The sequence below is a fragment of the Dermacentor albipictus genome, chromosome 4 (assembly GCF_038994185.2).
Source record: "Dermacentor albipictus isolate Rhodes 1998 colony chromosome 4, USDA_Dalb.pri_finalv2, whole genome shotgun sequence".
NCBI lineage: Eukaryota > Metazoa > Arthropoda > Arachnida > Ixodida > Ixodidae > Dermacentor > Dermacentor albipictus.
Window position 1 is genome coordinate 23,793,149 of NC_091824.1, and position 22,765 is coordinate 23,815,913.

Sequence of the window (22,765 nt, forward strand, 5' to 3'; positions counted from 1 at the left end):
CCGAAGATCCCGTGAAGTATCCAAACTCTGCTGTCCCAGCACCTGCAGCAGAGATTCGCCACGTGTTGTGGCTCTGCCCAGGAACCAGAGTTATTCGAGATAAGATTATAGATGCTCGCCAGGCTATCGACAGTTTAGACGAACACTTCTAGTCATTAGCTCAAGGACAAAGAGCTCGCTCGCTAGGCCCACTGCTAGTCTTTCTACACGAGGAGGGCCTCACATCTACGCAAAAGCTGCTGGAAAAAAGAAGGGTCGAATCCACCGTGATTCTTACTTTTTTTTTTCTCGCAGTGATATCGGCCGAGTGCCACGAGGGTCTGATGCGCATTGAGCTGCGGTTCAATGGCTCTTTCCTGGGCCTGGTATACAGCACGGACTACGCGCATGACCCGGACTGCGTTTACGTGAACGGCTCAGGCGGCGCCACCTACACGCTCGACGTGCGTGCCAACCGCTGCGGCACACTGGGCCGCAGCGACCTGCTAGTCCAGCCGGCAGCGCCTTCGTCAGCCGGAGAGAAGGTGAGTCCTTCTCACTTGTTCTATTTAGAGAGGTTTAGATAAAAGCTGTTTGACGGACAGGGGTAGCAACGTGTGCTTGTTGGTACATCTTCGCTAAAGCGAGTGAAACATAAAGAAACATGGGGACAAATCAAAGCTAGGCAGTTTTTACAGACATGAGACATCATTAAGTAGCGCGAAAAAGACATCGCACGACAGCGAGAAGCACACAGGACCGAATGTCGTCCGATGTCTTTTTCGCGCTAGTTAATGATGTCTCAAGTCTGTAATAAGCACTAACTGGCCCAGCTGTTTTGGCTAATTAAGGATAGCGCGGATACCCCGGTGCTATCACCGCAATGGTATGCCAGCCATACGCTAGAAGAAAACCCAGGAATCGAATCTATTATTGCGTTACATTTAAGCCTGTCTTGCTTTTCTGACATTTTGTAATAGGAATAAAAGGTGCACTCGAAAGAAAATATTCTGTCGGTTGCGTTAAACATAGAGATCATTTTGACAAGCAATAAAAATTTTTTTATAGAAGCCGCTTCGTTACTTTCCGCAGTAATGACGGTTATTAATAGATGTAGTTTGTAAAAATGGCAAGTACCTGGCACAGCAGCGGTGAACGAAGTAGGTGTAAAGGTGAAAATTAAACAGTCACCCATGCTGAATTGTGGAAGAGAGCCCAGTGTTCGTTCACAGTTTAATGGCATTGCTCTGCTAATGTAAAAGCTAGGCTTATCGGAAAGCGAAAGCTGCTTCGTTCAAGCTAAAATACTTCCTTTCGCTCAGTAATGATATCAGGATGACCCATAAAATTTTCCAGAACGTTCAGGTTTCGTGACAGAAGGACAAATCTGCACGGAGCAAACAGTCACTATAAACACTCAAGACCGCTTGACGTCATAGAAGTCACCTAATTGGCTGGGGCACTTATGAAAAATGTGTTTGAGTTGGACAGCGTACATATAACCTTTTTATTCTTAAGTTGTCACCGATCATAGCTTATGTTAGAGACGCGAGTAAACAAGAAAGACATAAACACCGGCGTATCGCTTGATTACGATTTCTATTACCCGACTAGTACGGGATGGGTCTGTGGATCCTTTTGACACTACAGTGCTATGGAAGTGTATCGTTCAGTCTTTGTACATATAGTTTAGCACGTAAGGACCTGGTAATGGAACTTAAACGTCGGAGACTTATTAATTTTAATGCGCAGCATTGTTTGACGCATTCCTGCCACATTGTGCTTGGTATGGGTAGTCAGGTTCCGCTCTCACCTCGTTTCGCGCCTCTTCAAGAAATATAAATGTGTGACCGCCTGTTGGACTGAACGACTGACATGCTCTAACCATCATGTCTCCACTCGTGCCAATAACGCAAACTCTTTAGTATGTCTGGCCAGTGCGTCGCGTGCCAATTCTTCGCATTCTTCCCTAGTGACAGCTACCCCTTGGAGACTGCACCGTCTTCGGTATCGGCCCACATTCCCTAGTTATTTCCTTCTAGCAGCTAACGCTGAGTTTTGCGACATTGTACCACCCTAATGATGGGCCCAGGTCGAATATGTTAGAACCTTTCTTTGCTGCATTACAAGTGCCATTGTCCTTTTAACCTACACCATATGACATAGACATAAGTGCGTAGGATGTTTTTTGCACGTACAATTTAATCGTACATTTGCTCGGCAGATGTCATCACAATCTGTGATTCACTCGCCTCACGCCTTCCAGTAGCAAACAGAGCCCTACGATCCACATGTTGTAAACTCACGCTCAACAATGGGAGTAGAATACGTGATGTCACCGTCACGCAATTTTTTGTCCTCAACGCCGTCGTCGCCCGTCTCGCATCACGCGGAACCCAAAACAGTGCTGGATCGCCAGTTATCTACAAAATGCTTCGCATAACATTGATGTGCACAGATGGTGGAATCTGCAAAATTACTTCTGCGGAAGCCTTAAATGGCTGGGTCCAAAATGATGGATGGGTCCAGAAATTGACTGTCCGGTGTTATGGCACCGAAATTCAATGGCACTGAAATTGATGGACGTCGAACCCACAACCTTTGGTAGTAATTAAAGCGAAGTTAGTTAATGCAGAAAGAATAAATATATCTGTAAATAAAACACTCAAACCCACAACCTTTTGTGTTTATGAAGGCGAAGTTCATTGTGACCCTGTTAATTAAGGTATAGTTAATAAAAGCACTTGAAACCACGACCTTTGATGAAAGTCGGACCCACGACCTTTGATGGTAATTAAGGTACAGTTAATTAAGGCAGAGTGGGGGAGCGGGAAAGAACGAACGACCGACACGTAAGCTGAAGAGTTGATTACCGAAGCCAACCCCCACTACATTTATTTCCTTCGTCGTTCTGGCTGTAGCAGATTGTAGCAGATGATCGTAGCATCGTAGCAGATAATCGTAGCAGATGCGGGTGCTACAGGGCCCCCCTGCTAGAGCACTAGTATGAAATGTAGGCGATGCGGACGTTCTTCAGGTTGTAAGGGAAAGTAATGCTCTGGGAAATTCATGCTCGGAAGATGCACATCAGTGATTGGTGTCTCCACGTAGGCCGGTGTAATAGCCGGTCTTAGAGACACGTTCGTGATGCGCAATGACAAAAGTATTGGTAGAACAGCGCAGAACCGGAAAGGGCCCGTCATATGCCGGCGTAATGGGCGTCCGGACACCATCTCGCCTAAGAAAAACATGTGTGGTGGTGGCGAGGTCTGGGTGATCGAATATGTGCTGCTTGGCTGACCTTGATTGGACAGGTTGGAGGTCGCGGTAGCACTCCTGGAGGCTTTGAACATAGGGTTGACATTTAGAAACTATCTTTTCTGTGGTCAAATAGTCACCGGGAAGGCGTAGAGGGGCTCCATAAACGAATTCGACCGTAGATTTAGATTCCCAGCCTTCTTTAATCATTAAAGGTCCAAAGGACGAGATAGAAGGACTAAGAAGCGGTCTTGACTTTCTGATCAAGGCTGTTTAATCCCTCAGATCTGAAAAGAAAAACTAATGCAATGGACAAATTCCAGATTGCGTATAACGAATCCTTGGAAAGACTAATTGGTGATGTCGAACAGTATCACGAAAAAACCTGGAAATCAAATGCGGTCCGTCTACTCAGGGTGGAGACTGCATGAATATTCTTCAAACTATTGCATCTAAAATAGAATGTCATGTTTCTGCTAATGATATCGATGTCATTCATCGTGTTCCCTCTGCATCTGACAAAAAGCACTTGCTTGTCCGATTTCACTCTCGAGCCTTGATAACCGAGTTCATAGGCAAAGCCCGAAAGGCACGCCTTAACACTAATGACATTGGATTCAGCAACGCACGAAGCAAACCTGTTTTCGTGAATGACCACCTCACTCCACACAATAAGCAATTATTCACTAAGGCCTTGCAACTCAAGAAGAAAGAAAGTGGCCTTTTTTGTGGACTGATGACTGCGTCATAAAGACGAGGAAATCTACTGATAGCAAAGTTTTTCGCACGAGGAATGATTCGGACCTTGCGATTTTCGCTTAAAGCGAATAGGTTTTTTTTTCTTTCTTGTTTTTTGGTTAATCGTATTCTGATCTGACCTGATGTCGTACATTTGCGTTAATGATATCCCATCCTACATTTCGCAAAACTATCATTCAGCGATTCATTTCAATTGCCATAGTCTTCGAAAGCATTTTCCCGATTATCAGATACTACTGTCTTCTTGTCTTCATTCCTTCTCAATTTTGTGTGTTTATGACACATCGCTCAGTAATTTAGATAAAAATTTTGTGGTTTTCCATCATACAATTCAAAATATTGCAATCGCATTTCATCACAACATGGTGGCTCAGCCATGTTTATTCGGTCCGACATCAGTTACAAGCGTAGGCTTGATCTTCACTTAAATTACTGTGATTGCGAGTCGGTGTGGATTGAGGTTTACCACACTGTAATAGGCATTGATAAACAGATTGTTTTTGGTACCATTTATCAATCAACACATTCACCATTTCCTGCATTTTGTGAAGCACCTGACATAACCCTTGACATTATTTCAAAGGAAGAAAGTCCGTTGTCATTTTGTGTGACATTAACATTAGTTTACTTCGTGCTTCCTCCTCTTATCTATGTCAGTATGTCAGCTGTTTCCAAGGTCAGAGTCTTGAAGCTCTACTCTCCCTTCCCACCCGCTGCGCTAATAATGGTTTGGGAGCACTTATTGACCATGCGCTTTCGAACCTTCTTCATACTCCCTCCAAATTCATTCTTCAAAGCAATATTACAGGTCATTTCCCAGTTGCCCTTTGTTCTGAGAACAGTCTTCACATTAATAGCGTGAACTTTGGTAAGAATAAGTTTGATCGCAACAATTTTGAAGAAATGGTATATCTAAATCTGGGTGGTCTTGTGTCACTTCAATGAATAATGATGAATCAGCAGACACCGCTTTCCTCTCCATCATAACCAATTGCGTGTCTTCATCGACAACAAGTGTACAGTGCCATGTACCTTATTCTTCCCCTAGAAATCCATGGTTGACAGAGGGATTACTTAATAGCCTTTAATAGCCTGCGTACGACAGATAACTTATGTAAAAAAAAATAGCACAACCATTTATTGTACATCTACTTGATCGTTACAAGCCGTATTGTCACACGCTGAATGCTCTAATGAAAGACTCCAAAAGCGCTATTATCGAAACGAAATTAATTTTGCTGGCTCAGACATAAGGAAAGAATGGCAGTTGGATCAATGCATTTCTGAATAAAACCATTATTCCGCCTATAGCTTACATTCATTATGAAGGATCAGTAATATGTAACCCATTAGATACCGCTAAAGCATTTAGTGACTACTCCTCTCTAATACCTGTTGCATCCAGTACGCATGACGAACTTGATCATTGTGTTCACTCATTTTTTCTTCTTCCTGCTACGCCAGAGGAAGTAAGAAGAAAAATTACTAGTATGAAGTCCTCTAGTGCAGGTGTCGATACTATTTCTCCTAACCAGATGGAAATTATTGCTGATGAAATTGAGGTTTTGCTCACTTACATACTCAATATAATTTTCGAAACTGGTGTATTTCCCCGAGAGGTAAAGATGAGTAAGGTTCTTCCGGTATTTCAAAAAAGGTGACAAATGTTTAATTTCTAATTATAGGCCGATATCCATTCTCCCCCTTTTTTAGCTAAGTAATTAAATACTAATCCATCTTCGCCTGCCTAACTACCTAACAAAATTTAACCTATTTCATCCGTACTAATTTAGATTTAGACAAGGATATTCGACTTACCTAGCCCTCATTTACTTTATCGAAAAATGTCAACTAGAAATCGACAAGGGTAACTTCGTTGGTTAGGTTTTCTGAGATTTTACTAAAGCTTTTGACACACTTAATCATGACATTCTTTTTTCTAAACTTCCATCTTATGGCATTTGTGGCAATTCTCTTAATCTTTTCCATAATTACTTATCTGATCGTGAGCAATTAATATCCATCTCCGGCATCTTTTCCACTAAAAAAATAATTAACATCGGCGTTCCGCATACCTCAACTCTAGGCCTGCTCTTCTTTCTACTATACATTAATGACCTTCTACAGCGTCTAATCACATTATCAGAATGCATCTTATATGAAATTCCAAAAGGGCTTCTTGGGCAAGTTGGTGCTTAGATTGTGCTTAGTGCTTAGGCCCCTCGCGTGTGATCCGGGGGCACAATTGAGCTAACTTGTTGGGAGCAGAAAAGACAATAGGAATGCCATATCTGGTAGCTACCTTCTTGAGGCTATGGCTCACACGGTGCACATAAGGTACTACTTCTGGTTTTACTCACTCCCTTTCCTTCGAGTGCGTTTTCTCACTCGCGGTGGTAGTTTTTAGCTTCTGTAAGAGGGACTCGACCACGGCATGTAAGAGAGATTGAGAGTAGCCTGCTTTTAGAAGTCGCTCAAGTTGATGGCAAAAACCCACCTGCATCACATGCACACATTACTTGCGCAGAGCCGATTCCTGGCAAACTAAGGCGATTCCACGCTTCACAGTCTTAGAGTGTGCTAAGTCATATTGCAGCAATTCTTTTTTACCTCGAGGGAGGTACGCACAGCAAACGTGATCACTCTTAAGTCTTAGGTTAAGGTCTAAAAACTGCAACGAACTGTCCTTCGGAAGCTCGTTAGTAACAGTAAGTCCTTTTGCGTTTGCTCTAAAAACATCTAAATGCTGCTCAACCATTTCATGGCATGGCAAGGGGCATCTATTGTCAATAGCAACTAAAAAATCGTCAACGTATATAAAAACTTTAAGAACGTTAGGATGAGATGAAGTAAAAACACATTGTAGTGCGTGGTCAAAGTAAGATAAAGAGATGTCACATAAAATGGGTGCTACTCGTGAACCAATGCAGATGCCCTCTTTCTCCCAAAATATGCCATGTTCAAAAGTTACAAAGGTGCGGTGGGGATAAGCTTCCAAGAGGGAAACAAAATTCGGAGCCGGCATCTCCATTTTAGACACAAGATTCGCTTCGCCACTTTCATCAATGCACTGTTTAACGGCTTTTAGAAGCTCAGGATGTGGAACTGAGTAAAAAAGGTCACTTACATCAACGGAGAACACATAGCCTATTTCTTGCCGGCCACGGAAATATTCAAAAACCTCATCCGAGTTTCTAGTCAAGAAAGGGTCATTGAGTGTAAGAAGCTGCAGGGATTTTAGCAAAAAACTACTGGCTTGATATTGCCACGTGTCCCGTTCACTAATAATCGTTCGAAACGGTACATCAACCTTTCGGTCTTGGCACTGAAGAAAGCTCTAAGAGAATCTTTTTTTACTCTTTCTGATCTGTTTAGCTAATTTTTCACAGCCAATTTCTTCACCGAACGAAGTCGTGGTTTTCTTAATTTTTCATAAGCTGACTTTTACAGGCTTAAAATTCTTTTTGATTGCCTCTAATGCTTTTTCGTTAAAGACATGCCTAGGAAGAGCTACAAACGCACCTTCCTTATCGGACTGCATTAGACAGAGTTCATTGTCTTTGAAAAAAGACACCACACGTTGCAACATTCGCACCTGTCGACCAGTTCCGGCCTTGGGTGCAGCTCTCTGTAGGCTGTCTACACCATCTAGCAGGCAACGCTCGCGCTGTTCCTGGGGCGCTTTTCTTGCGACTTGCCGATGCCATGCAAGAAGCTCTTGTGTTGGAACCTGGGGCTCAAGCCCGTATTTCGGCCTCTTGTTGAGAAGGTTGACTATATCACTTGGAATATTGGTTTTACCAATAACCATCAGTCTCTCTGTCCGCCTCTTCATTGTGGTGGCCGCGTTCACACTCCTCAGTAGACAAGATAGCACACTGTTCCGTGTGGTTTCTATGGCAGTTCTCACCACCTTCCGGTAGTCTCTTAGTTTACTTGTAGCAACCCACGCAGGGAAGTTGATGTAGCACATGCATCTGAGAAGATCGTTGAAAAGCCGGATCTGACGGCCCAGCTCCGAACGTAGAATCCTGCATATTCTTTTGATTTGGCCCCAGGTATGGCCTACGCTATCGAGCCGCTCCCATGCTAAGGATCCTCAGAAGGTCGCGGACCCACCGGAGCCTTCTCTAGCCATGGATGATTCGCCTAAAACAGACCGTCAAGTGATCTCGGTGCTACGTACCCTCATGGAGGCCATCAGAGTGATATTAGTGGACATGGGGACACCATCTGCTCGAAGCGCACTTAAAGTGCTCGACGCCTTAAGCCCAGTGCTTGAATCCCTCAAGTAGAAAGATAGCTACCCTTACCCCATCCTTCCTAAAAGAAGTTAAAGCAGCGTCCGACTTCCAGTGGCATAAACAACATTAGTATTGCAATCTAGGGGCTTAGCGGTATGTCGCTTAATATACAGTCCAGGCGTTTGCCGGCAATCGTTGACTTTTTCCACAACTTTCCCAACTTGTTAGGAGCAGTACAAGTTTATTTAAATAAAACATCAATCAAAAGCACGTGGGACGTCTCAGCCGCTCAGAAAGAAACATCCAAAAGTACAACTGGTTTAGCTATTTACCCTTGCTGTCTCTTGAACTCCGGAATAGAGGAAAAACAAAGCAGTATTTTGTCTATTTCTATTTTTGTAGCAAGCTTTTCTGATGTAAGGATAGAGTGGCGCCATGAAGGTACGTTAAACAGTCACGTTTTGCACAAGCTTTGATCAGTTATTTTCCACTGCCACTTATAGCACGTGCTCAAACAGGTCACCACCTGAAGCAATACAGTACTTGCTTATTTCCACCACTTGTGATTCTGCAGCTTTGACCAACGAGTTGCAATCTCGCGGCAGACTCTGCTTATTTTTCCTTTAGGGCGTCCAGTGTGGTAATTTGGCTGCTAGACACGCGATCTTTCCCGTAGCCCCAATAGAAGAAGCTCAGCGGTGTTACGTAGGCGAAGTTGCAGGCCAGGGTACGGGTCCATGCCGGCCAATCCACTGTCCAGGCAAAAGTTTGGCGAGCCACGCTCGAGAGCGACTATTACTATGCGCAGGAGCAATAAACTGTTGAAACCGGATGTTCCGAATGTGCGCAAGTGCAACGTTGCAACAGACTTCCTCCACAGGGCCCTCGAGGATGTCGTTGACGTAGCGTTGCGTCGTTAGTGTGTTGCCAAAAAAGATGGCACGATGATGTTGTCATCACAAATACCGCACCACACACTGAACAACCACTGGCATTGGTGTCGTGTTTGTGCCAGCCAGTAGCGACTCCTATCCCTCCAGTAGTGCGCGTTGTGAGGTTAACTTGTGTGTTTCTGGATAAATTAGCATCATCCGTCGAAATCACACGAGTGAGAAAGTTCGGATCTTCACGTTTCGTGAAAATCCAATTGGTATAGTCAAGTCTGTTTTCATAATCTCAGTCTTCAAGTTTTTGAGGAAAATGTACATGGTACGGGGGCATATGAACTTTTTTTTTAAATCCTCAGGTTGTGGCCTTCACACTGGTGTCACGCACATTATTGTTAGCAGCAAAGGATGCGAAAAGATCAATTTCTGCTTCTTGAACTACCATCGCACTCCTGTGTCGCTTTCTTGTGAAGTTACCCGTTTCACAAAGGACTTCGTACGTTCTAAGTATTTTTGATGGACTAGGGCGTCCTCCACAATGCCACCTCCGGAATAGCTTGGCCGTCTTGTCGCCTGGAGCCGCCCCCAGAACCAGGATAATTTTAGCCTTCTGATCATTCCTGAAATGCATGACTGTCTTCTTGAAGAGCAGGTCACAGGTGTGCTTACATTGAGATTTCCAGTTATTATCCAAGTACTGAAACATCAAGCAAGAATGATTTACCTCATTGACAACAACATATGGTGGCCGTACTGATCCGCCAAAATGCATTAGATGGACATAAACTACGCACAGTTTGTTTGTGTTGCCAAAAGGAACAAAGGAACATACGTTCCAGGCACGCCTATCTACAGATCAAGATGAGTGTAGAAAATTACAGCCCCAAGAGCCCCATCATGGTTTCCCGGCTTCTAAATCCCCCTCCCCCCCCCTTATGGCTCCGCTGCGCTTATTAATGCGTGAGCGGCGCGTTCTCATGATGCCGCGACCATCACATTGCGTGAAGCCATGTGCCGAGCTGCAGCCCGCTAGTAAAGTCGTGTATCCGTGGCTATTCGCTTGGGAGCACTTGATAGCGACGCACGAGCGCGTATCTATTTCGTTTTTTAACGCGATAGCGTTAAGGAGCTCGTGTCGCAGAAAAGCCGGTGTCGTCGGCGTCGGTGTCGGCGTCGGGTGTCGGCGTCGGCGTTTGCGGCGTTGACCGTGAGCGATAAATCACGGCAGGCGCTTCATAAATAAAAAGCAACTTCCAAGATTGGCCCGGTGGGAATCGAACCAGGGTCTCCGGAGTGTGAGACGGAGACGCTACCACTCAGCCACGAGTTCGATGCTTCCAAGCGGTGCAAACGCGCCTCTAGTGAATGCGGTGTTGCCTTCGAAACGAGCCGTGGAAAGTTATACTGCGGTGTATATCGGTAATTATGACCATGTAACGTACGGAAGTCACAATTACACGAGTTGCGAAGTGCGTTTCCGCTGCATTTCTTCTGCGCTTTCCGCACACGCAGAGCCATCTTGCGGCGAACACAGAAGACCCCCTCTCAATGTACGGCGCTGCCCCGACAGGAGGCGCGCCGCGCGCGCATTGGGACCGCTGCCAGGCGCGTCGCGGGACTCCCTCTCCCCTGACGACGCTTCGCCGTGCTCCCGGTTTAGATCACTATCTATCTCTCTGCCCGTGCCGATCACGCAGTTTGGCTGGCGTAGATCGTTTCCCCTCCGAGACACCGAGTTGTTTGGTTCGTTCCGTTCGCTCAGGCGCACGTTTCGTTGCCGCGCCGAACGCTGCGTTGCTCGACGCTCACCGCGTGATAGGTGGGCGCTAAGTCCGATGCGGGGCGCATCGTAAGTGATCGCTGTGCCGTAGCGCATTGTCGACCCATTGGCGGGTCGACGGGAACGCTGTCGCGTCCCACTCTTGAAGGCGAAGCTTAAGCGTCCTCCAATTTTTTCTTTATGTTTCGCGCTCTTTTGTTTTCTCCTTCCTTTCTCTCTTCCTTTCTTTCTTTATTTCCTTAAGGACCCCACACGGGGGTATTACATAACGGGTGGGATTACAAAGAATAGGTAAAACAATATTAGTAAAGGTGAGAGAATCGATGAGATTTCTTCCGTGAATGCAGATGAACTGGTGATGGCAGCGATGTCGTATAGGAGTCCGTTCACGTCTACACCTACAGGAGGGAAAAACGAGGACGAAAAAGTGAAAGTGCGCGTTTTGGGGCGAGCTACACTTAATGAATGACCAGTACGAGGTGATGTTCATGCCGGGAATGAAATGAATGGTACGATGGCGAGCGGTCTGTAAAAAATGTTTTTAAATAATGATAAGCTGGCGATGCCACGGCGATACGAAAGAGTTGGTAAACTGCAGTCTGCGTTTAAGGATGATGCGCTGATCTCGTAAGAATGTGCTGAGTGAATGAACCTAGCAGCACGATTCCGTACGGCTTCAAGGGCGTCAATAAGGTAAATTGTATGCAGGCACCAGATAGGAGAAGCGTATTCAAGTTTAGGTCTGATGTACGATTTGTATGGTAGTAGTTTTACGTGGGGAGGAACGTTTCGTAAGTGGCGTTTAAAAAAACCGAGCTTTTTTTTAACAGATGTTATTATGTTATTCACATGGGAACACCAGTCAAGGTCGTGAGAAATAGTGATGCCTAAGTATTGGAAAGATTAAACTGATTCAATAGGCTTGTTTTCTATTACATAAGAGAACAAGAGAGAATTCCGACAGTGGGTTACTGACATTGCTTTGCATTTAGAAGCACTTAGTAGCGTCAGCCAGTCATCACACCAATTTTGAATATTGCATCAGAACGACAAGTTGGGCCAGTTGTTTGGGATTCATTAGGGTTGTAACAGCGCACCCAAGACAAGGACAACAGAAGGAATAAAACGACGACACAGCGCCGTGTCGTCGTTTTATTCCTTCTGTTGTCCTTGTATTAGGTGCGCTGTTACAACCCTTACCGTTGTATTTTGAATAATGTTTAGGTCACTCTGAAGCAACACTTGGTCACTGATGTTAGTTATGGTACGGTAGACAACACAATCGTCAGCAAATACGCAGATGCGACATTAAGTGGTTGATCATTAATATATATTGAGAACAAGAGGGGTCCTAGCACAGAGCCTTGTGGTACACTTATGTTATAGGAAGCCGGTTAGGAACACTATTATTCAGTTGCAGAAACTGCGAGCGATTAGTTGGAAATCCTTTTATCGATCTTAGAACGTTAGGGTGAATATTCAACTGCGAAAAGTTTAGAAGCATGCATTGATGAGCTACTTTGTCAAACGCTTTTGTGAAATCGAGGAAAATTGCATTAGTCTGTGTATTAGTATCGAGGTTTGAATGCAGATCACAAAGAAAGATGACCAACTGGGTTTCACAAGAAAATCCCTTGCATAAACCATGCTGTGACAAATTAAAAAAAAATCGTTTGAGCCGAGAAAGTTCATTAAATGTGAGAAAGTGACATGTTGCATGATTTTGCAAGGAACGCGTGTTATGGAATTCGGGAAGTAGTATAATGGTGAGTTCCTATTACCTGATTTATAGACCGGAACGACCTTGTTCACTTTCCATTCAATCGGTAGGTTACCTGTGGTTAATGATTGAGAAAACAGCAAGATTAAAAAGAAGCAAAAATGATTTTAGTCTGTTTAGGAGATTTGAAGTAATTTTATCAGGGCCAGCAGACGATGACATGCTGAGATTTTCTATTATGCTTCAGATACCGTTTAATGAAAAAATGATGGCAAGCATTTCTGACATGGCAAGAGCAGAAATGCTTTGAATGGGCGTATCGGATTCCATGGTGAAAACTTAAGGAAACGTTGGGTTAAAAATGTTAGCGCAGTCAGCGTCTCATAAAGGATCACCCATTTCGTTTGAGATACTGATAGTACGGGGTGTGTGGGCATTAATGATGTGCAACAAGTTTTTCGAGTTATCAGTTATCACGCGGTCAAGGTCGTTATGATAAAACGAGTGTTTGTCCGCGGATAGCGTCTAAGTAGAGATGCTCAGACTCGTAGTACCTTTCTCAGGTGCCGGTGCTTAATTTCATTCTTGCGGATCGAAAAAGACGTTTCTCTTTGTTCTCGAGAGTTTTGAGTGTTTTGTTAAACCATGGACGATGTCGCTTAGCGCGAACAGTTATTGTTCGAATGTACTTCTCTACTAGGACGTTAAGTTTATTGTGAAAGAAAGACCAGTTGTTTTCCACAGAGCGCAAAAGAAAGCTTTGTTATAAATTTTCATTAAAGTCGCGAAGTTCTTTATTTATTGCAGCGTAGTTGCCTTTGGCATAGAGGCAGATGACCTTTTTGAATGGACGGCGTATGCTGGGTATAAAGATGAAGGTGGCATGGATTACATTATTATCACTAATTTCGCAGAGGTAGTTAACCGTTGACAGATTTTCTGGATGAGTTGTTAGTATAAGATCTAAAATGTTCTCAGAAGCCTGTGTTACGCCTGTTGGTTTAGTTACTAATTGCGTTAACTTAAGGTTAAGGCAAACGTCAAGGAAGTCCTTAGCACCTGCTTGGTTTGAACATAGTCGCACAGAAGACCAGTCAATGTTTGGATAGTCGAAATCTCCCAAGAGCAAGATACATGCATTCGAGTACTTTTTCGCTAAGTTTACCAGGATATTATTAAGTTTGAGAGGAAAATCAGCAGGACTGTTAGGGAGGCGATAACATACACCGAGAAGTAGGAGCTCTGGATTAACATTGAATTTTAGCCATAGTATTTCTAGTTCAGATGCTACGTCTATCACAGAGCAGGATAGCTGCTTATTCACAGCACTAAGAACACCTCCCGCTCTAGACCCCTGCCTATCTTTGCGGAACACAGCAAAATTAGGAAAGTCGGTGGGGATTCCTGCGTCGAAAACGTCATCAAAAACCACGTTTCTGTGAGTACGAGAATATTGCTTTCAGGTGATGACAGTAGGTTTGATATGGTATTACGTTTAGGAAGAAAACTGCGTATGTTACAAAAAATGACTGATAAAGAAAAGGGCGGTTCAGGAATAGGTGTAGAACATTGAACTGCTGTCGGTAGCCGGTAGTGTGTGCTAGCAGGAGCCGGTAGTGTGCTACTTAGCGCCGCCATATGCCAGGTCGTGAAACTTTGTAGCCAATATTAGCCGTCACGAAGTCAAACCAGAAGCCGGCGTCATACCTTCGGCAAGATCCACGTCGAAGAAGGCGCTCTGTGGGCACGCGAGAACGCCCCGCACAGCCCAGAGAGTCCGCAGCCGATGCTACGCAGCGCTAGAAGAGCTGCGGGCGCCCGCGAGAAACCATGCGTGCCCCTGCGCACTGCGCATACGCACTGTCGCCTCCGCGGGTTTCCTGCGCACGCGGAGCTGGTGCGGACGCCCAAATAAAGTGCCTATACTCTTTCACCAAAGAATCGGCCACAACATTCGTGAAAGCTTTTATGCCTTTTGGTGCCTCTTGCACAGAGCGATAACCTTGTTACAGTGGTTAGACCGTGAAAAATATAAGCGGAATAAGACAAACAATAAGCGTGTGTCAATACGCTGCTATATCTCCACGGCTACAGCCCAACATGATGTTGGTGGCAAGCTAGGCAAGTTGGTACGGATTCATTTTTAAACAGGCGCCCAAAACAAAGGACAAGAACAAGCAAGACAGCGCACAGAGCATATGTCTTGTCTTCCTTCTCTTACTTGTCCTTCGTTTAAAGCGCCTGTTTACAAATGAGCACGGGTTTCTCATAGATATTAACTAATAGCAGGTCCGTCATTATTTGTTACACATTATTTACTGCCGCTAATAACGGTGCCTAATCTGCCAAGCAATCACACAATTTATCGCACTTCATAGTTTGACGTTTGGCTTTTTAGTACTACTGTTCACACTGGGAAGCAACTGGCTTATCGAAATGCCCCGGCACCTCTCATTCGCCGCAATTATAGCCGGCACATGCAGAGCTAACTTGAGCACTAGAATACCGCGGCCGATTCGGAAATTCCAACCTTCGAGAACTATAACCACTGCATAATGCTTATATTTACCCTTTAATGTGGCAGTCTCCGCACAAAAACCAATGTGTGGATACATTGGAGTCGGTAATTTCATGTTTATACCACTCAACACTTCGATGTTGTGTGGTCGAGGGAGGCGTAGTCGCCAAAGTGAGGACATTATTACGAGTACAGGGCCGGGTGCATTCGTGAAAGGCGTGGATAAATGTTCGCCTGAAGTTAGCGCCATGCCATAGCTTCTTCTGTCTAGAGGGATTTGTGCGAAAAGAAGAAGTTAAGGTGGGAATAAAATGGCGTCAGTGCTAGAGTGTTACGCCAATTTGTGAACTCTACGCGAGGAACCTACTCAACCGGAGTTGTGACTCAGCAACTGCAGGGTTCTGCTCTTCGGCAAGGTGTCGGGGGTTCAGTCACCGGACACGGTGGCAGCATTCCGACACAAAAAAAAACGTTCTTGTGCCTTCACTCTTCAGTGGTCCCTGGTGGGATCTCTAGGTGGTCTGAATTAACCAGCTGTCCTGCACTATGGTACCTGTTATCGCCTTTGTGTTTCTTCGAAATGCAAAATCTCATCAGCCGATCCATCAATTAATTAATCAATCACACCGCAAGGCATAGACTACGAAGTCGACTTACAGAGAATACGCATCTGGGCAAATGGAATTTTGCAATCGTGTTCCCCCTGTCCTCCTCTGCGCCATGCAATTGATCATCAGCCTTCCCGGAAAAATCAGAAGTTTGGTTGCTTCCGAACGATCTTTAAGGCGAAGCTTTCTGGTCGAGTTCGAGGCACATTTTCGTACATGTCTGACCTCTAACGCCGAAAGCGTTTAACGGGATGGTGGCGCCATCTAGGAATGGTTCGGCGAAAAGTAGTGTACCATTGCAAGCACACAATTTCATATAATAAATACTAGAAGGAATTGTGGCACAGGCTTCTAAGGGAGCTGCAAACAAGGTGATCCATCAAGCGTGGGAAGGTTGGCTTGTACATGAATTTGCTTAAGCTTCGTCCTTTTGGATTTATATGACTTGATCACATTGAAAAGTAGGCGTTTCGAACAAAGTACACGTTATAAATAATTAGGCATTATTAAAATTGCCAGATGGCAGTGTTCGAACTCAGAACCTCTCTAGCACCCAAGCCTGATGCAAAAACCATTACACCATGGACGCATGCGCCGACAGCGGCATAGAACACTTGTTCTAGCGGGCAAGCCAGCGCGTTGAGACGCTTCGCATGTTCCGATCCGCAGTTCCCCAAGAAGAAACTGACGCATAACAAACACCACCAGTGCCACACGGCATTATGGACCACCATTGAAAATTTAAATAATAGATGTACAACGTACTGCACACAAATACGCGTATATACCATCCAGTCTGTCCATAATTTACTATAGATAAAATCATTTCTTCGTATACCATGCCGCTCATTAGTACTGATATGTATACCTAAAAACCACACATTGTTCATGAGCCATTCAAACCAAGAATGCTTCGCTTTACGTAGAGTGAACTGGCGTTGACTCTGCCTGTTTTATAAATGCAACGAATAGAAGGAATCGACCGAATCAAGTGTTCACCGTGCTCTCGGCTGTCCTTCGCGTGCAGGTTCGTGGCCACCAGCTGTGGAACTCGCTGACGGTGCAGTACGACCGCCAGATCGAGGACTCGGCCGACGAGAGGTTCCGCGTAACCTGCGAGTACGCCTTCGACTACTGGAAGACGGTCTCCTTCCCGCTGCTCAACGTCGAGTAAGTGCGTTCCCTGCACGTACAACCAAAAGGGCGGGAGAAAGCGCAGCGCCTGCGGTGCGTGCGTCTTTGTTGATTCTACCCTATAGCAACACAATGGGGGTATATGCAAAATGCCAAGCTCCGTCTGCCTGCTTGCAGCAGAGCGTCATCCGCCATCTTGTCTAGGGGAGGGCCAAACGAAAGTGCCCTCTCGACAACGTAGCTACACGCATAGCTGCTGCTTTCGCCCAAGTTCCGCGATGATCTGCCAGTGCTTTTCGCTGCTTTATGAGAAGTAAGGGACTCGTGGCAACGCCAGTAAGAAGCTACACTTCCTGTTTTTCGACGATAGACAAAACAACAGCGAATAAAATAAAATACGTATCTACAACCGTAGCCGGCCCAGAAGACGTTGTCCGTCTCGTTCTCCCGTGTCTGTTCGTTTACTGCAACATGTTCTCTTTACACCCTATTTTTTTTTTCACTTCATCACTTTCATTTAAATTAGCGCTCCTGGGCAAATTCTTGCTCCCGTATGAATAATTTTTCGGAATGCGAACGCCTGTTCAGCTTACGTGAAGGCAACTATTTTCGTTAGAGTTTTATGTGAAGCCCCAATGCCCCTCTACATACAACACACTTAGAGATTCTTAGGAGTTTTAAGGAATTTATTCGCTAAAAAAATAATTTCACGAAAGTAATCAAAAACTTCTTACAGGTTGTTGCAGCACACACATTGGTCTAAATATTTCCCACGCAAAGAAAAAAACAAAGGAAACGTGTGATAAAACGGTGAGATGATCACGAAATTTGTATTTTAATTCACAGTGGAAACAAAAAGAAAGAACTTGCTATTCCGGCTTTGCGAAAATGGACGTCCAGCGAAGCTGTTGAAAACAACCACTACAACTGCTGAGGAAGGGTACGCAATGCTTTATGCCTTTATTACAGGAAGTACAAGAAAAATACATGAAAGTTCCTCCAACTAGCGGGCTTCTGCAGGATTGATCTGCCATATTCAGAACCCCAGTGCCTCGAGTTGTCGAATAAATCGCCCTCGCTCTGCGGTCGGCTATAGCATCCTGGTTAGCTCAGACAGCAGAGCGACCACCCCGGGAAGGCGTTGGTCCCGGATTCGGGCCCCGGACCGGGACAAATTTTTCTTCAACTGCGAGTCTTTCTTTCTGAGAAACTTGTATGGGTTTCCTTTGTAGCTTCGTGCTGCGATTTGGGTGGATGCCATTTTTTCCCTTTAATTTAGAGTAACGGTAGAAATGAGAGTAATGGTATCTTTGACAGCACGCCGCCGCCCATAGCAATGCTGCAGCAACATTGAATTTAGTAGCTTGGTCCCTAATTTTATATACGAATAGCTAGCGACGTTACACCCCACGTCGAAAGCTGGCGTCACCCCAGCAGTCTGTGCAACAGCAATATTTACCGGGAAGCGCATACGGGAAGTGGGAAGTGCACGAATGCGTTAACATCAATTATATGGTTCGGATGCTTGCCTTGAGCTCGTTCTTTATTCAAACATATGCCGTTCTGTATGTTGTATGCGTAATTACAAATTATGTATGCACTGTTCGCCTCACTTTGCTGAGTGTTTGTAGGATCTGCCTTACGTAGGTATAAGGGGTTGCATTTGTTTGCTTGCTTACTAAGATATGAGCCATTGATGGTGACAGTTTTTGACCCGCTGTTCTGTTTGTTGTATGCGCGATTTCAAAGAATATAAACACTGTTCGCTTCACTTTGCTGAGGGCTTGTAGCCTCTGCCTTACGGGGCTATGAGCCATTGCATTTTTTGCTTACTTACGGGGGCATGAGTGCTTAGTGCTCACGGGGTATGAGCCACTGATGACGACAGTTTTCTGCTGAGGGCCGCGAAAAAACCCCGGGATCCTAGCCATATACAGCTTCGCTGTGAAATGAAAAAAAGAAAGCGCACTGACACTTTACCAAGAGCGTGCAGATGAAACATTTATTAATGTCATTTATTGAATGAAGAGTTTAGACAACTCAGAAAAGTTCGCCAAAGCAGGTTTCACTACAGGCGAAAACATGGAAGAGTGGTTATACGTAGGTGATGCACAGCGTGCAACCCATCTTCACAGCAGTTCACCAAGAGCGCAGAGAAGAACAAAGCCCGCGCACTCTGGTCTCGCGCTTCACCACGCAGCGCTCTGTTAAGCCCCATCTCCACGGCGAAAAACCAGCGTCTTCCAGTGCCTTCCAGTGTGTTTTTTTAACCCACGCGTTTTTTTTTTTTTAACTCTGGATCGCAGTGGGGACGCTGGCAATCGCTGGGAGACACTGGGACACTAGTGAGAACGCTGGATAAGAGTTGGGTCACACTATACGAGACGCTGGTTTCACTGCCATGACGCTGGGGCGCACTGGGTTGTGCTCTCGACGCTCTGGTTCTTGCTGCAGTTCGCTGGCTCGTGCTGGAAACTTCGCTGGTTGCGTTTGCGCCGCACTGGTTCCCGTACGAAAAGAGAATAGGCGCTGTTGGATAATGATTGTCTGATACAATTTCATTGGTAAATACTAGTTTCTTGTCCTAAATAATGGCTCATAAATCTCTACAGCTTGGAATAAATGTACGTGAGGTGCCCCGTTTATGTATGCATATGTGACACTGGCATCGCTTTTGCATTTCTCGTATGACTGGGCGTATAGCTATATTCTTGAATGAAATTACGCAAACGCAGATAACGCCTTGCTTTTTGGTAGTTTGTACGCAACCAATGACTGCGAGCTGTCGCCCTTGTAGCATGTTGTGGCACGTTGTACAGTCTACAGGAAACCCGGAAGTCGTTCAGGCGCGTTCCAACCGGCCCTCTGACGCCTTCCGCAGATTGATATTATCGCGCCGATAACAAATCTGAGGCGATATGTACGCTTCCACTTTTCTTAATGTACTGAAGAAATTATGACTAAAACGTTCTGATGCTCAAATACACACATTTTACCATTCTCTAGATACCCGCGTCGAGATCATTACCTTCCACTGAAGCTTATGCCTAGCGTAACCGCCGAGTGCGTCTACAGGCTATCGGCCCATCTGGGCTTAGGAATAAACAAATCTATAGAAAGTTAAATCGCTCTGTATTTCAGCTTTCGCATCGGTGTTCTTAAATAAACCATTTTTTTTTTCATGTATACAGTGTCAGCACAAGATGCGATCAGCGGCGATGTGTTGCGCTCTAAATACACGTATACGTGCTTTCACAGAAGGCTGCCAGCCGCACTAGCCTACGCTTCTCTAGCGGAGATATGTCGCTGCACAGACGTGTCGATTGAAATATATCGTTGAACCAAGAAAATGTTGCATATACCTTGTGGGAAGAATAAGACACGGCTATCAAAACCAGCAGTAACAGCCCATACAGTGTTCGAGGTCGGCGGTTCATTTAGGACCTCTTCCGAATTTAAAATACAATCGCAAAACAAAATCAGTGTTGTGGCACTTCCAAGCATACTATCGAATGCGGACAACATTTTCGTACTGGTACAGGCGTAAGCTTTAGTTGCGGGGCGATAGCACATCGACCCTCTCTGTGCGAAATTGAAACTGCACCTGGGTCTTGATATGGGGTAATTATTCACAACTTCCTATTTGCTGGACTGCGTAGCATGTGTGCATTTGTTTTTCATGTGTATCTAACGGGAACTACTTTTCGCATGAAAGACCTCATAATTCCAATGCAATAAACGAAAAAGAAGAACTGGCGTCACCTACTAGTTAAGTACCGCGCTTCTGATCTGTTGGTCAGATGAGCGAATCCTGGTAGTGGCCTATTTATTATTGCTTGTTCGTTTCATTTAGCGGTCTAAAACGCTCTCTTTTCCTCTCTGTATTCAAGAACATATATACGGTAGCCAGGCACTATGTATTTCTCGCTCTAGAGGTGGTTCTGCCACCAGTGCCCAGCGCATTCCCGCACGCCGCGCCAGCTCGGCGCCCCAGCATCCTGCTCGCGATACTGGGCCCATAATCCTGCATGGCACTGGACACTGTGTTTTACAATAGGGATGTGCGTTCCTTTTCCGTATTTCAATCTGGCATTTAATTACCGTACGTTTCTTCGTTTACGGCTCTGGCATAGGGTCGCCGCACTACATATATAGAGTGTCTAACCGCGCCTTTGAAGGGTTGTCCATGCTATTGCGCTGTGCCTGAATCCTGGTTGCCTGTAAATAGCTAAGTCCGCAATACTTCCCAATGCCTGGGGGGGGGGGGGGGAGTGTATTCTGTAAGAGTCCACCTAGTGGACTGTCTATTTCGGCCGCTGCTGATTGGATGTAGTTGTGTGAGCGAGGAGGAGAGGAGTGGCCCCAGCCAATCAGCGGCGGTTGAAATGGACAGTCCCCTAGGTGGACTCTTACAGAATACCCCCCCTGCCGCAGAAAACCAGTGCGGAACGCGGGTGAGGACAAGTGCAATGCCCTATCGTGCAAAAATTGGAACGGCAGACAACAGCATCACACGGGACATGCTAAGCACGAGGTCGCGGGATCGAATCCCGGCAACTGGGGCCGCATTTTGATGGGCGCGAAATGCGAAAACACTCGTGTACTTAGATATACGTGAACGTTAAGGGACCACAGGTGGTACAAATTATTCCGGAGTCCTCCACTACGGCTTGCCTGCTAATCATGTCGTGGTTTTTGCACGTAAAGAACCCCATAATTTAATTTTGATTTTTATCAGACGGACCACGTTATCTCCAATCGTCAACTTGCAGATGGCATTTGTCCTTCGTTTTCACGGGACGTGCATGTGCAACCTGACTCGCACAACTTCAATTTACACCCGAGCTGCGAAAGGGTAAAATTTATTTCGCCCTTCCTTGCTCTACCGCTTTCCGTTATGACACACTTTACTGTTTCGGTATAGGCCATGTGCCGCAATTTAGTTGATTTTAAATCATTCCCCTCGTGTTTATTTCACTTGCCACAGATTGGAGCGCGTGCACGCGTCGCTTTCTGCCGGCTTCGCCCAACACGCGCTGCTAGCACGTGCCTCTCGCAAGAATCATTACGCAAGTTCTCTTTGCATCCGGAAACCACCCCGTTCCCATTGAAGTACCACTCTCCTAGGTGACACAAATCGCGTGTATGATACAAGAGGGACTCGCTCACTTTGCCGGAGTCCTCGTTTCGGGGGGGCTTCCCCGTCGTGCGAAGCGCCTCGACACACCGAGCAGAGGTTAACGGAACTCTTACTCAACGACTGTCTCCACGCACACGCTCTTACGCAATAGGGAGGCACTCTGTGCGTGCGCTATTCGTGCTTCTTAAGAATTCGTGCAGAGAACATTTACCACGGCACTATCTGCGTCGTCTTCGCTTTTTTTTTTTCCTTTTACGTCCTCCACGGCGCCGACTCCGGGAAACTGACTTCGTAACAGCGAGCTCGCTCTTTCTTTTTGTGCTTTCTTCTTCCCCTTTTTTCTCTCCTAGATCTCTTCCTCGTGTCGTCGTCTTCTTCCGGGAATCATTACATGACACGTCGACGGTCGCCCGCTTCCTTCTTAAACAGTTTTGTCCTGGTGGGTAACAGCGCGCGAAAAGGAAAGCGCCGTATTGCCCGCGCTATCGCCTTTTCGTAACGAATTCTAAAAAAAATGCTCGAGGCGTGCGGACGCGACTTCAATTTAAATCTGAGCTGCCTACGTCACCCTACGTCTTTAGCTAATATTATGGCAGGAAAAAGAACTGGGCGAGCATAAATATGTTTGTTCACTGTATGTTTTTTTTCTCTCCTATATCATGAACGTTTCGTGGTACAATGACACTGAGAAAAGAGGTTTTGCAACGGCAGCTCTGTTCAGCTTTTTCACGCCTTCGT

At 45.5% G+C, this 22,765-nt stretch overlaps 1 protein-coding gene across 1 annotated transcript in view; it reads left to right on the top strand.

The window, feature by feature from the left end:
* The window catches only part of LOC135919216 (uncharacterized), a 97,893-nt gene that overhangs the window by 52,734 nt on the left and 22,394 nt on the right, over window positions 1-22,765 (top strand). Inside the window, exons 5-6 of the mRNA XM_070538023.1 lie at window positions 295-524; window positions 16,781-16,923. Coding sequence (XP_070394124.1) covers window positions 295-524; window positions 16,781-16,923 — 373 coding nt within the window. The remainder of the gene's footprint in view (window positions 1-294; window positions 525-16,780; window positions 16,924-22,765) is intronic.